Source organism: Myotis davidii, unplaced genomic scaffold, assembly GCF_000327345.1.
Source record: "Myotis davidii unplaced genomic scaffold, ASM32734v1 scaffold73, whole genome shotgun sequence".
NCBI classification, from domain to species: Eukaryota; Metazoa; Chordata; class Mammalia; order Chiroptera; family Vespertilionidae; genus Myotis; species Myotis davidii.
In genome coordinates this window covers 5,264,736-5,278,559 of record NW_006286675.1, presented here as the reverse complement: position 1 = coordinate 5,278,559, position 13,824 = coordinate 5,264,736, and the positions used below count along the sequence as shown (strand labels likewise).

At 48.2% G+C, this 13,824-nt stretch overlaps 1 protein-coding gene across 2 annotated transcripts in view; it reads right to left on the bottom strand.

Annotated features, from left to right (window-relative positions):
* IFT122 (intraflagellar transport 122) overlaps positions 1–13,824 on the bottom strand; it is a 69,182-nt gene that overhangs the window by 8,041 nt on the left and 47,317 nt on the right. For both annotated transcript variants that reach the window (XM_006758298.2, XM_006758299.2), the window contains 5 exons: positions 9,756–9,922; positions 6,459–6,630; positions 4,916–5,018; positions 2,833–2,973; positions 1,354–1,448 (listed from right to left, as the gene is read on the bottom strand). In XM_006758298.2, coding sequence (XP_006758361.1) covers positions 1,354–1,448; positions 2,833–2,973; positions 4,916–5,018; positions 6,459–6,630; positions 9,756–9,922 — 678 coding nt within the window. The remainder of the gene's footprint in view (positions 1–1,353; positions 1,449–2,832; positions 2,974–4,915; positions 5,019–6,458; positions 6,631–9,755; positions 9,923–13,824) is intronic.

The following is a 13,824-nucleotide window of genomic DNA, read 5'->3' as shown; positions in this document are numbered from 1 at the left end:
GCTCTTCCTCCTCCTCTGCACTTTGCCCCATCCTTACTTACCTCCCTCCTCTGGGCTTAGGGCTTAGGGATCACCTTTTCGAGGAAGTCCCTTGAGGGAACTTTACTACAACTTCTTGTTACTAGACTATGAACTCCGCAGAGGCAGGGACAATGTCTTGTACACCACTGTGTCCTGAGGCCTCAGAACAGGGCCTGTCACACAGTAGGAATTTATTGAATGAAGGAATGGCCTAATGAAGAAGCCTCAACTGGAGTGCACAGCCAAGGTCCCCAGCTGGTACGAAGTTGCCACAAGCTCACAGATGTGCAAACGTCCTGCACGTAGGCTCAGCTGTTACAGAGAAGAGACACCCCCTGTTCATGCCCCGAGGTTTAGAGGAAGAAGAGCAAAAAGAGAAAGAGCTGGGCTCGAAGGGGCTCAGGCAAACTGATACTGAGCTGGGGCCTTGATTTTGAGCCTAAGTTGAGTTTGGGGTCTGCTTTTCACCTGGGCACCTCTTTGCCCCTCTTTTGTGCTGAACTCTTAGCACATTATTTGCCTCTGGGGAAAGTCTGATAGGCTCTGCCTGAGCCAGCCATCAAGCCTGCATCTCATCTCCTCCCCACACCAGGGGCAGTGGTCTCAAGGGACCTCGTCTGCCCTTGCAGTCCCTTCAGAGCCCCTCATCTCAGGTGCTCACCTGGAAAGAAGCCACTTTCCTGATTTCAGAGAGGAAGGGAGAGGGAGATAGAAACATCAATGATGAGAGAGAGAGAATCGTTGATTGGCTGCCTCCTGTACATTCCACACTGGGAATGGAGCCCACAACCCAGGCATATGCCCTTACCGGGAATCGAACCGTGACCTCCTGGTTGATAGGTTGACGTTCAACGACTGAGCCATGGCGGCCTGGCAACCCTCATGTTTTATAGAGAAGGAAACTGAAGGCCAGAGAAGGAAAGTAAATTGCTCAAGGTCACATAGCAAGCTAGCTGCAGAGCTAGGGAGGGACCCTCAGGCCTTCGTTAGAACTAGGCCTTCACTCATCTAGGTGAGAGCCCCATGGAATGTTCACCCGGATCACTTTAGATAGCCCTTTGTCTGGCTAACCTAGAGTCTGTCTGAGTCATCCAAACCTGAAACAAGCAACTAGAAAGGCCCAATTTAGCTCTGGCTGACTAATTCAGAAGCCCACAGCTTGCTACATGTCAAACAAGCAGCCAATCAAAGTTCCAAACTTTGTTTCTCAGGAGAAGAGCAGGATTTCTCAGCAGGTCACCCTGCCCAGTGGGTTTACTGAAGACAAGTCTAGTGCCCCTATCTCAGTAGGCAGTGCCCCTAGCTTAGGTGCCCATTTCCGGGCCATCTTACCGTGTACCGGTGAATGGCATGGTAGCAGTGGTACAGCTCAGCCAAGTGCTGGAAGTGGTGAAACTTGTTGAGCATCGTGTCCTTCTGGGCAGGATCTTCAGTGTGCAGTGGGAGGGGAGTAGGGGAACAAGGAGAAGGCGTGTCAAACCAGTCTAGAAGGAAGAGCTAGGCAATGGCACTTTTGCCAGTTGATAGTTCTCCCCCAACACCAGGACTACGCCAGCAAGAGTGGCAAAGAGGTGCAATGAATGGAGAAGGTGCTCTGCTTAGAAGCTGGGGCCATCCCAAGACCGGGAAAGTCTCAGCGTGGCAGAGCACATGGCCAGGGAAAGTCTGTGGATATTTCTCGAAGGTTCTCCCAGAGCCCACACTATGCTCTCTCAGGTCACTCCACTGAGAGAGCACCAGCTAGGGCAAGAGCATGATCACTGGCACTCAGTCATTCCAGAGGAGCCTGGCAGGAAGGGTGGGCAAGAGCCGATTTTATTCATGCTCACCTCAAGCCTCTTTCCACTGTGCTGTTCCTTATTAAAATCACAGACCACTGGCCAGAACAGAAAAATACCAACCTACACCCCAGCTTGACAGTTATCAAACTGTGACCATGGCTGCTGTGAGCCTCCTTAGGAAGGAGGGGCAAGATTACCCCTCATGCTAGAAACAGGGACACATAGCTGAGGAAGGAATTGTGACTTGCAACGTCACCTAGCTACCTCCAATTCCAGTGTTTTTCCCATTCCTGCATACTGGCCTTAGTCTAGTAAAGAACATCTCTCTGGTCCTAACTGGTTTGGCTCAGTGGATAGAGCATCGGCCTAGGGACAAAAGGGTCCCAGGTTCGATTCCAGTCAAGGGCATGTACCTTGGTTGTGGGCACATCCCCAGTGGGGGGTGTGCAGGAGGCAGCTGATAGATGTTTCTCTCTCATCGATGTTTCTAACTCTCTATCCCTCTTCCTTCCTCTCTGTAAAAAAATCAATAAAATATATTAAAAAAAAAAAAAAGAACATCTCTCTGTCCCAGCCGCTTTCAGAACTCCCTCAGTGGGAAGTCTTGTGAATGAAAGCAACATTGAAACTATTTTTCTGCTTGGGATGAGTGAGAATCTGGAGTGTGTTATTGTAAAGTGATCTCTTCTTCATCTTTTCATTTAATTAAAAACATTTTTAAAACCGGAGCTCACCCAGGTCCAGTTATGGGCTCCCAGGTAGCAGAGGAGACATGTTCTGAATTAGCAACACAGGGTATGACCCCACCCCCATCTGTAACCCCAGGATGGTCCTCATACCATCTTTAAGCTTATGGGCAAACTGGAAAAAGATGACACATCAGATTAGGGCACTGCAAGGCAAGGTTACGACAATACACCCAATAAACAAGCCCAAGGCTTTAATTAAAGCGTCCCAGCTCTTTCGATGTTTATCTTGGTGCCAGAGCGGGGCCGGGGGAAAACAAGCGGCCTGGCTGTTGTTTACTTACCTTGAGCTATATTGAGGCACTGCATGGACAGCATCCAGTAATAATAGGCGGCATCATTAAATCTGTTTTCTACCACAGCGTTGTTTGAGAGCTGCTCTAACACTCTGACTGCTTCCCCCTGCCGCCCGGCCTTGTGGAACGCTGGAGGGGCACAAAAACACATACAATTCAGGGAGTTGGAAGGGATTCTGCAGGGCTTGCAAGGGGCTGCTGAGAAGTAGGACATTCATCAGAGCATCTGCAGCACTTCGTTGCTGGGATGCGCCTCTCAGGCCGAAGGCTATAAATAACCTAGGCTATGTCTTGAAAAAACTACAGTGAGATATGCTCCCTTTTGGCTGGGAAAAGGCAACCAACTTTGTAAAGGCATGGCAGCAAGAAAAACTTGAGGGACCAAATTGCAGGGCAAAGTCTAAAGATAAAACTGTTGTTCTTCATCAGTGAGGTTTTGTCCCCATCCCACTCCAAGGGAAAGCCTTGTGCTTTCTGAGGTGACACTAACAGGACCTGACACTTGAATGGTTTTGGTGGTTTAGAAAGTGCTTTTGTTGCTGCTTACTTCACTGGATCATCACAACAGGCTTATGAAGACCTTTTTTAATGGGCTCCGCAAGGTGGAGGAAAAGCAGCACGCCAAGGTCACAGAACCAAGCGCAACTCAAGTCCTTAGTCAGTCTTCTACTGAGTGCTTTTTGATGACAACCTTGAAAAATTTTTGGCTTGGTTCCAGCAACCAAACATTTGTGAAAACAAGCCCCCAAAAATCTCTAAATCGTTCCTATTCTATTTAAGAGAAATCTCTTGTACATACTGTGTGCCAGAACCTTGGGATGTTGGGGCTGCCAGAGAAGCACTTCTAGTTGTGACACTTGCCCACATATGGGCTCTCAGATTATCCAAATCCTCAGTTTTAGAGAAGGAAAAGGTCTGGCCTTTGTTCCATTCTCATCTGCAATCTCTCATCTGAGTACCAAGTTACTATGGCGATGGATTCTTGGAAGGGCAGACACAGACAGATGGATAGGTTGATATGTTTTGCCCAAACATGCAGATACTTTAACAACTGGGTTCTCTGGAAAAGCTGAAGCAGCAGAGAAGACGCTGTCTTTCAAAGGGGGCTTTACCAAGCTGAGGAGATTCAATAGGGAGACATTTGTTCCAAAACGTGTCCGGAGGTGGCAACCATATAGACGTGTAAATGAGATGCTATGGAATATGACACACCCAACTTCAATTAGAAGACTTCCTGAAGAGGCAGCAAAACCTAGCAGAAGAATCAGGTTCCCCAGCCAGCCAGCCAGATCTAGTCCAATTGGGCTGTCACTCTCTGGCTCTGTGACTTTGCAGGGCACAGTTAGTTTCTGTGTCTCTGCAGAGCTGCTGCCGAGATTCAAGGTTATGTAGTTACGTGCCCAGCCAGTGCCTGACATAGAAGGCAATCATATTTTTAAATTATTACTACCAATTAAAGTTCTATACTCTCTTTCACTTCTGTTTCAGATACTGCCATACCCAGTATGCAGCCCGCTTTACCTGTGGAAATGCTGAGGAGCTGAGGATACCCCATTTAACTGAGCCAGAAACAGAACCCATTTCTATCCATGGCAGAGGAAAGTGTCAGGTGAGACTGTGCTAGACACTCTGCGAATCCTCTCATTTTGTCCTCGCCCCAACCTGGCTTCAATTCCTTCTTTGTCACTTCCTTGCTGTGATACTTCAGGCAAAATCCCTGTACCACTTCCAACCTCAGTTTTCTCATCTATAAAACGGCACCTACATCATAGGGCTATTGTGAGGATTAAATGGGAAGATACATTTGAGTGCAAGGTGCTTTGCTCAGAGGGGAGATAGGACCTGTGTAAGGTCCGAAGGCAGGTGCGTGATGGACTGGATGTGTCTGACTCCAGAGCCCATGTTCTTTCCACTACTCCCCAGACCTTCATCAGTAAATACATCACATGCCCAGATAAAGTCGTACATCTTGGTGGTCTACAAAGGGAGGAGCTTGGCAGCCTTCCTGAAATGTGTATCTGGGCAGTGCCCCTCCTGCTCCTTCTGCAAGGTGCCAGTCTGTGTGACCTACCTTTTTGGGCTTCCTCAAAACGATCGTTCTCTGCCAACCACTGAGCGTAGGGCATGTAGATGTCTTCTTTAAACTCAGGATGCTTCTCGCCCAGAGCAAAAGCCTGGAGGAAGGAATCAATGCATTTGCAATAAAAGAGCCCCTGCAGCCCCCTTGAAAATATGGCACTTGGCTGAATCCATCAGGGATGTCATATTTTGCCAGCTTGACAACTCAGAGGGGGAGAGTGCTTCCCCCCCACAGCCCCCAGAACTGCAAAAACAAATCAGCTCTTTGAAAACAAAGGCAATTAACAGCTATATGCAAGTGACTGGATTCAATAACAACAGTCTGTTTCTGGACCACAGAAGCAGCACAGAATCGGAAACATTTTATTTTGAGGGTTTGCGTGGGCTCCTGTACCGCTGCAAACAGATTTCTTTTAATTGCAGGCGACACCTAAGGAAACAGAATTGACATTATCATCATCCTGTGTATTAGCTATCAAAGATGATGATGGACTGATGCTGTATGGGACCCGGTGACTGCTTCATCTAAGTCCCAGAACCACCTGTCAGGCAGGAGAATTAGAAATGAGTCACAGGGGAAAGTATGTGGAAACAGGGAGAAAGTTTGCCTGATACACAGCCAGGACTGAGTCGTTCCAAGATGTTGTAATTTATGCTGCTTGAGTAATCTCCTGATAAACTTATCTTGAGACGCCATTATTACCTCTGGCTCCACCTTTTCTCATAAGGGGCCATGTCACCTCACCAAATGGAGCCACTCAGAGGGCAGACAGGAGTGAGACAACTCATACCCAGAAAAGTCCTACTCTCTGGCTCTGTAAACTAGAACATGGTGGGTAGGGTAAGGACAAAGGGTGCAGTCTCCAATACTTTCATGGATGAATTTCAATCCAGGACACAGGTTGCCAGTGAGCTAGAGGGTGAGTTCAAGATACAGCGGGGGCAGCACGTCACGGCTTCTGCATCCTCATCCCAGTCATCTTCCTATTGACCTGCTAATTCTTCTCACCTGCCTTTCATGCAAGAAGAGCCTAGGTCTTTAAGTGGGGCCAGGTAGGCAAGGAGGAGGAGGAGGAGGAGCCGACCTCTTAAATAGCTCTGGCAACCTGCACCTAGAAAGTATGGGTGATGACCTTTTCTGCCACCCAGCAGGTTTTAAATGTCACACAGGTGTCTCTCCATGTCAGACATGTGTCAGCCTGTGGTGCTGGTCAGAGGCAGCTCAGACCAACAGCAGGCAATGGGGGCTGTCACATAAACTCTCCCATGCCTAGTCTCTATCACAGGCTGGTACAGAGCCAGCAGTCCATTAAGATGCTCTGAATGAATGAATGAACAAACAAATGGAAAGCTAGTATCAAAAGGCCCACCAAAATACTCTGGCTTGGAGAATTCAAGGTTAAGTCTCCTGTCTGCCAGGCTAATGTTCATTATCACAATGAGGGCAGCTGCTCTCCATCTAAATCCAAAAAAGTCCCCTGTGGCCCAGGGCTCAGACAGGATCCCCTAACCCTTGAAGCGTGTGACACCCTCACCTCATCCCAGTGCTGGGTCTCCACATGAAGCTGAACCAAAGACTTCAGGTCACCAATCTTCAGGTAGGTCTCAGCAGCATAGCCAGGGTTATCCAGCTTCTTGAAGTAATGAGCGCACATCAGCAGGGGCTCCCGCTCGGCCTTGTCCAGCTTGCGGGCAATGTCAATTAACCTGGAGAGGCAAGCACACAGGGAGAAGATGGACTCCTGAAAGGAGCCTGAGGCAAGGAAGCGGATCTCCTTGAGGGCAGGCTCTGTATCACTTCATGTTGCTGTCAGTGCTCAATATAGTATCACGGCCCCTGGTGCTTGAGGGGGTTATTAAATGAGTGAATACACACCCAGAAACAGTGCCCAGTGACAGGGAGAGGTGGCCTGCTAAAGGACACTGCTCCGCCCTCCCCCTTTCATGGGAGTTACTGGTCTATCCAGCAGGAACCAGGGGAGAGAAATGAGCATCTACTGATCACCTACTGTATCAAGAACAGTGCCATGAGTTTTTGCATGTGTGATCTCATTGAATCTCCACCACCCTAAGAGGTGGTGCTGTTTTCCCATTTTACAGATGAGGAGACTAAAGGCTAGGGTGGAAGGTGAAGAAACCTGCCCAAGATTCTGCAGCCAGGAAGTAGCAAAGGGCTCTTTCCACCACCGTTTTTGAGAATTCTCATGGGAAAGTAGAGGCAGAGGCGTGAAAATTCTTCAGTGACAGAATCTCTAGAGGGAGAGGCTTGTGTGGGGCCTGCTCTGAGCTCTGGAAAAGAGGTCTGCAGGAAATCTTGACTGTGCCTCTCTTCCTGGCCAAGGTGTCAACCATGAGTGAGGGGCCATAGGCACCACTGCTCAACACTTCTTCCCAGTAGTGACTGGCTCTCCCACTGCTTGAGGAGACACAGAGGCTGAATGAAATGTGCTTGTTCCCTCTAGTCAGGCCAGGATTTAGGGTAAAGCCAGCTTTCCCAGGAGAAATGGGTCCTACCCAGCTTGCTCTTTGTGAGAAAGGAAGGGGAAGCAGCTGTAACAGATCGTTGTCTCAGAGACAGGCAAGCTCAGGGAGGCCTGTCAATCTGTACTTAGAATAATAATGGAATCTAAAAATAACACTTCTCAGGAGAGAAACAACACATTTTAGGGAAAGGTGGCATAGGCAACCCCTTAGAGCTCCCCAGCCCCACCCGTCAAACCAAATGTCCCTGGAGGAGAGGCACCTTTTACAGCCAGACCTGGAAAAGGGCAGAACATGCTGAATGTCTTTTTCCTGAACTAATCTAAGTCTCCTCAAGGTAACCCTGATACATATCAGTTGCAAAAAAAAGTGACATGAAAAACTAGAGGGAGAGGGACTTAACTCTGCCTGGCTCTCTCCTGTACCATCCCTTCTGTGAAAAGAATAATTTTGGGGGTGAGGGGGAATCTGTGACTCTTTCTTCAAGAAACTTTATTCTTGGACACCCATCAAACCACAGAGTGGGGTTCATAGGGATGATTTCATTATTTACCAGCCCCTCTCCCTCCCCAGGTCCTATCTGGGCCACCGCTCCCTATGAAGTACAGTGTGGCTTCTAGAACAAACAACAGTTTTTAAAGTTCAGACTGAGCTGACCTCAGAAACTGCTCCCTCACCTGCTTTCCCTTAATAGCCATGCAGTGTGTGTACATATATGTACACATGAGTATACACATGTATGCACACACATGCACGTGTATGAGCATGAGGCCCACTTTCTTTGACCTTCCCCTGGAGGTCTGATGCTCTGAGTGCCAAGACTGAATCCATCCCCTCTCCAGCAGCCCCACCCAAGCCTGTTCCTCTTCTGTTCTCTACCTTGGCAAGTGGCATTACTGACTACCAGTCCCAGATCTCAGAATCAGCGTACAATTCCCTTGCCTGGCCCCACCCCCAAACACCCCCCATTCAGTTGGGTCCTGTCAGTTCTGCCTACTCCATGCCTCTCATTCATCCCATCAGCCAGCATATTTCTCCCTGGCCTACTACAGTGATCTGGTCTCTCTTCCTCTAGTTTTCCCGCCACTCTATACCCACTGCCTGAGTGGGCTCCTGACAGCACAGTTCTGATCAGTGGTCCTCACTACTTACTGACAAATCTAAATGCCTCAGTCTGGCACCCAAGGCCCTCCCAGAGTGGCCAGCACAGATCCTCCTGCCCACAGCCAGCTGTCCTTCACTCTCCCCCTCCTACACCTTTTATTCTGACCACAGTCCACCCATTGTGCTATGCTTCTAGCCTGGACATCCTGCCCCTTCCTACTATCTCTGCCTCTTGAAATTCGTCAAGATCCTTCATGCAAAGACTACTCCTAGGAGAAGACATCCATGGTTCCTCCTATGAGAATTCATGTCTCCTTCCCTGACATGCTAGCAAGTTTTCATCTCGTTTTCAGTTCCTACCATTATAGGTATTACTACAGGCCCGGTGGATGAAAATTCATGCACTGGAGAGAGGGTCCCTCAGCCCGGCCTGCCCCCTCTCACAGTCGGGGAGCCCTCAGGGGCGGGAGGCGACCCAGCGATCAGGGGAAGGCGGGGAAGGCAACGCCCCTATCACAACTCTGCTGCTGCCACTGCCGGCAGAGCAAGCCTTGGCTGGCCCTAGTTACCTGAGCCTCGGGCAGCCCTGGGCGGCTGGGGAGCTGAGAGGACTGGGGGTCTCCGGAGGCAGGGCCCGGCCTTGCTGCGCACACCTGTTGCCCCTGCAGGGCTGAGGGGACTGGGTGCCGCCATCTTTGAGGGCAGGGCAGTCAATTAGCATATTCCCTCCTATTGGTTGTGGGCGCCGGCATCTTTGTGACAATGTGAGCGTCAATTAGTATATTCCCTCTTTATTAGATAGGATGGGCATTGAAGTCAGCCAAATCAGTCTGAATGAAGCTCAGCTCTACAATTTCCCAGCTATTTGGCCTGTGTGATCATTTGGTCCTTGAGCCTTGGTTTCCTCATTTGGAAGACAGGCATGGAAACACCCACGCTTAGGTTGTCAGCGAGAACCAAATGTCTGCAAGGTATCACAGTGCCTGGATCACAGGGAGGGCTCAGGGAAGGGCAACTCCAATGCTTGGGTGTCTCCTTCTCCTCACTCCCTTCTATTCTTTCTCCCAGGAATTCACTAAGCTCCTCAAAAACAGCAAATGTCTCATCCAATCTCTGTGTCTCAAAAACCTAATCATTATCACATTCGTTTAGAGCAACACTATTTTTTTCCTTGTCAGTCAAAACCAAGAGCTGACAAGACACAACATGATGCCAAATGCTTCGTAGGGCAGGGACTGAAAACCTACATGTCAATCCAGCCATGGTCACCGCTGATCTCTATGGCCTTGACATGCTCTCCGGCTGAGATGTACATCTCCACAGCGGCTTTGGGCTCATTGATATTTCTAGCCCAGTCAGCCTGTTTGGTGATTAGCATCTTTGTTTCTTTGGGGTCTCCAGATCCAAGGAAATCCTGAGGAAGCACAACAAACAAAAACACTCTGAATTAGAATTTCCTGCTGCCAGCATTACATCAGGCTGCTGAAAGCTGGAGCAAGGAAGGACTTGTTTGGCTGAAGGAGGCAATCAGGATGCAAGTGTGAGCCCATCCCTACATAGCTGACTGGGGGCAGTCCCAGGTGTCAGGGAGGAGTGCTCACAGGCTGCCCCACAGGTGCTCCTGGGGGGTACTGGGACAGTGTCAAGGACTATGGCCTTCAACGTTTCCTGTCCTGCCCACTAACGCATATTTGTTCTTTAGCTAAACAACCTTTTCCGGACTCTTTGCAGTACTGTACACAAACTCTGAAGTGTGGCAAATTTATGATCAGGTTTCTCTCTTCTCTCTCTCTCTCTCTCTCTCTCTCTTTCTCTGTGTGTGTGTGTGTTTGATGTATGTGTGACTACTTCAATATAGTGACTCTACAACCTGGTTGCACAATTTCAAATATTCTAACTTACAATCTTTATTTAGATAATAGGGAGAATGCCACATGCCTGAAGGTGAGGCTGAGCATGTAGTCCCCTAAACTTAAACAGACAAAATGATTTACAGAGTCCAGAAGAGCCCCTTTGTGCCCTCCTCCCCATCACCACCACACAGGAAGTACTATTCACATGTTTTCTGATTCTATTCATGTTCTGTTGCTTGAACTTAGGGCATCTCCCATTGGCTTTGCCCCCAGGTGTTTGCCTAGGGCAGTAAGGAGTACAAATGTTACTGGTTAATTACTTCTCAACTGGGCAGTATCAATTGTCTGGAGATCAGGTCTGCTGGGGGTTAGGGGATCGGAGGCAGGGGAAGAGGCCTGGAGAGAATCCATGAAGGAAGAGAGGCCTGTAGATTTGCAGGCTCACAGGGTCAAGTCTCAGAGCCTGTGTTCCTTCTATCACAACAGGGGGCCTCTAAAGGGCCATGCCCAGCTTCCCTGGGTTGTCCCTAGGATGTGAGAGAAACGGCCTCAGAAAATCACCTCTTTTCAGAATACAGTTACCTAAAATACATATGTGGGAGTTTGCCATAGTTGAGGTTTGGTGCTGACATTTTAAAAGGTGGGGCTTTTCAAAAAAGGAAATTGAGAGCTCTGAGCACCCAGATCTGCATAACTAGTAAGAAGCGGTTTGTCTTAGGAATAATGTACCCGTGTAGAGAGTGCACTGTCAACCTCACAAAGTCTAAAAAAAGCACTCCTTTCCCCCACGATCAGCACTCACTTGTCAGGAAAGTACAGTCAATGTATGCTAAAATCCTACCTGAACAATTAGCTCTACTTTTTTCTCCATTTGCTTTCAGGGTAATTGTGTAGCCCCTAAAATAATATATTAGATTGGCTTAAGACAATCAACTGTTTTAAATGGAGGAAAGAGCATCATTTATCCTGATGCTGGGGATCCGAAAAAGATAGGTTAACCTCACTGGCCTTTGGTCCTTCTAGAGTTCACAGAGGAGAAGGGGTTTGGAAAGCAGCTACTAACTATCTGAAGATGCCTAGTGGGCCACTACAGACATAGTCTTTACTCTTGGCAAATACTGCAATGTGTACTCTTTATGCTAATTCAAAGCTGGAAACTCTGCTAACCTGGTTGGTTAAATGAGGTTAGCAGCTGGGGAAAATAGGTAAAGAGAACAGAAATAGCCTTCAAAGTGAGTACTCGGTGCACTCAGGGTGACTGTAGTAAGAAGGTTCAGAGGCCAAAAGCAAGCCATAAATTTGGATCATCAATAAGGAGACCAGCCAGGGACACAGTTCATAGGCTTGAAGGGACCTCCTCTAGCCCAACAGCCCAGTCCCATGAGATCTGACCTAATTGAAGCTGACTCTAACGGGTTCCTTGAAGGATCAACAAACTGGGTTTTCAAAGATTCTTTGGTTCCATGAAGCTAATCTACACATTATCTGGGGCCATGGCAAAGACTCTGCCCTGGAGTGGACAGAAAGAGGCTGTGCTGAGTGATGAATGAGACTAAACAGTGTTCTCATGCTTGGCGATTTTGATAAGGACACACTACATAAGAGTTAAGAGCATTATAATTCCCTTTATCACCATATAAACATGTCACTTATCCGGAAAGCATATAATTTATTTGTACATGGGAATGTAATTTAAAAATTTTCCGAAAACCAGATTGAATCTTGGGAAGCAATTTTCAAATAAACAAAAACATGCCATGTTAATAAGTACTGTATCCCTCCCCACCCCAGACATAATGTGTATATACACACTTTCTCAAATTCAAACTACTGGGGGGTGGGGGAGGGAAGGGATTGAAACAGAACCAACCTACTTGGAATTGTGACCAAAAACTACAACCAAAAACAACCCCCAGAGTATTTACCTTCATAGAGAGGCAGACAGATGGAGTGTGTAAACAGGCTGCATTTCTGGTGGGAGACTGTGGATGCACGAAGCCCACCCAGAGTGTGCGGAGGAGCCTCAGTAGAGGAGCAGGAGTGGGGCTGACCAGGGAGAGGTCTGAAGAACAGCCACTCTGTGGTCAGGCTTGGCCCATCTCATTTTCCTAACCTTCCTACAGCTTGTCCTTGGTAAAGGGTTTTCTCAGACATTATTTTGTGCAATTCTCAGAACTAAGCTGAGATGCAACTGTCACTTCCAAGAAGAAAATGGAGGCTTAGCCAAGTGAAAAGCCTGGACACCAAGGTGAGAAAGCACTGTCTGCTGCACCACAGCTACTTGCTGGAAGGTTCCAGAAGTTCTGAAGAACACTGAGAGCCAGCTCTCCTAATGCTTAAATTCCCCCTCTAGGATTCAATCCTTTCGTTTAAGGTTTTGGCCTTGGTTTAGATATGGTTATCCCCAGAAAGAGACACACTGATTTAGGTGTTCTCAGTATGGATGCAGTGTTAAATTGTGTGTCTCTGTGTGTGTAATGGCAGTATGGGGGGTTAAAAAAGTTGAAAATGGCAAAGTGGGGGAACCTGAAGCATTTGGATATGAGGGATAGAGTGAAGGAACCACCACCAAGGTGAAAAAACAGGCTGGGGACCAGGTGCTTGTCCAGCTACTGATGACCAGAAACTCCTGGGCCAGATTACAGTGACCCAGACATAACCTCTGGCTCCAGAAACTCATACATGGTGGAAGATAAAAGAGTGCAGCATTAAGGAAAAGAGCAGAAAAAAATGGGGATGATTTTCACCTTGAACTTGTGAGCTAGAAAATTGCCATTAACAGCCACTAATTGGTTGTGGCTGATGTCTCACTAACATTCTGAAGCTCCTGACACTACCGGGAAAGGCAGGTTAACAAAGGCACCTCCATGGAAGAAAGAGCCTGATTGCTCTATGCGCCCAAGGCTCTTTTCACCTTGCATTAGGCTACACTGCAAGTGTCCTGAAGGTCTGGGCTCCTCAATGGTACTCATGCTCACACAAGCCATCAGAAGCCTGCTCCAGGAAGATCTCCCTCATGTATCCACATCTATTGGGCCCCTCCAAACGCAAGGGGAAATCTCTACCATCAACCATGCAGATGATGTGGGAGTCATGCTGTACCAGCCCAGAATGAAGGCACACCATGCTAGCACCAGAGGGCAGGGGTTTTGTCAGTGTCTCCAAGCCCAGCGCAAATGCCAGTACCAGACAGACACCAGGCGTTTAGGGAACCTTGGCGAGGGGAAATCACACTTTCCTGTATGTAGAACCATTCATGCCTGAGGACACTGATTCTTGGTGGCTTCTAATAAAGTTTTGGGGGAAGTTGTGGGAGACAGCCCTGACCGTGAATGAAGGGGCACTGAAATTCATCTAGCTCTGTCATTGTCAGAGGTCTGAACAGCCATATTCTGTCCCTTTGATGTCACCCTGGAGGGTCAGTTTTAGGTCAGCCTCAACCAATGGCCACATTTCGTTTTGT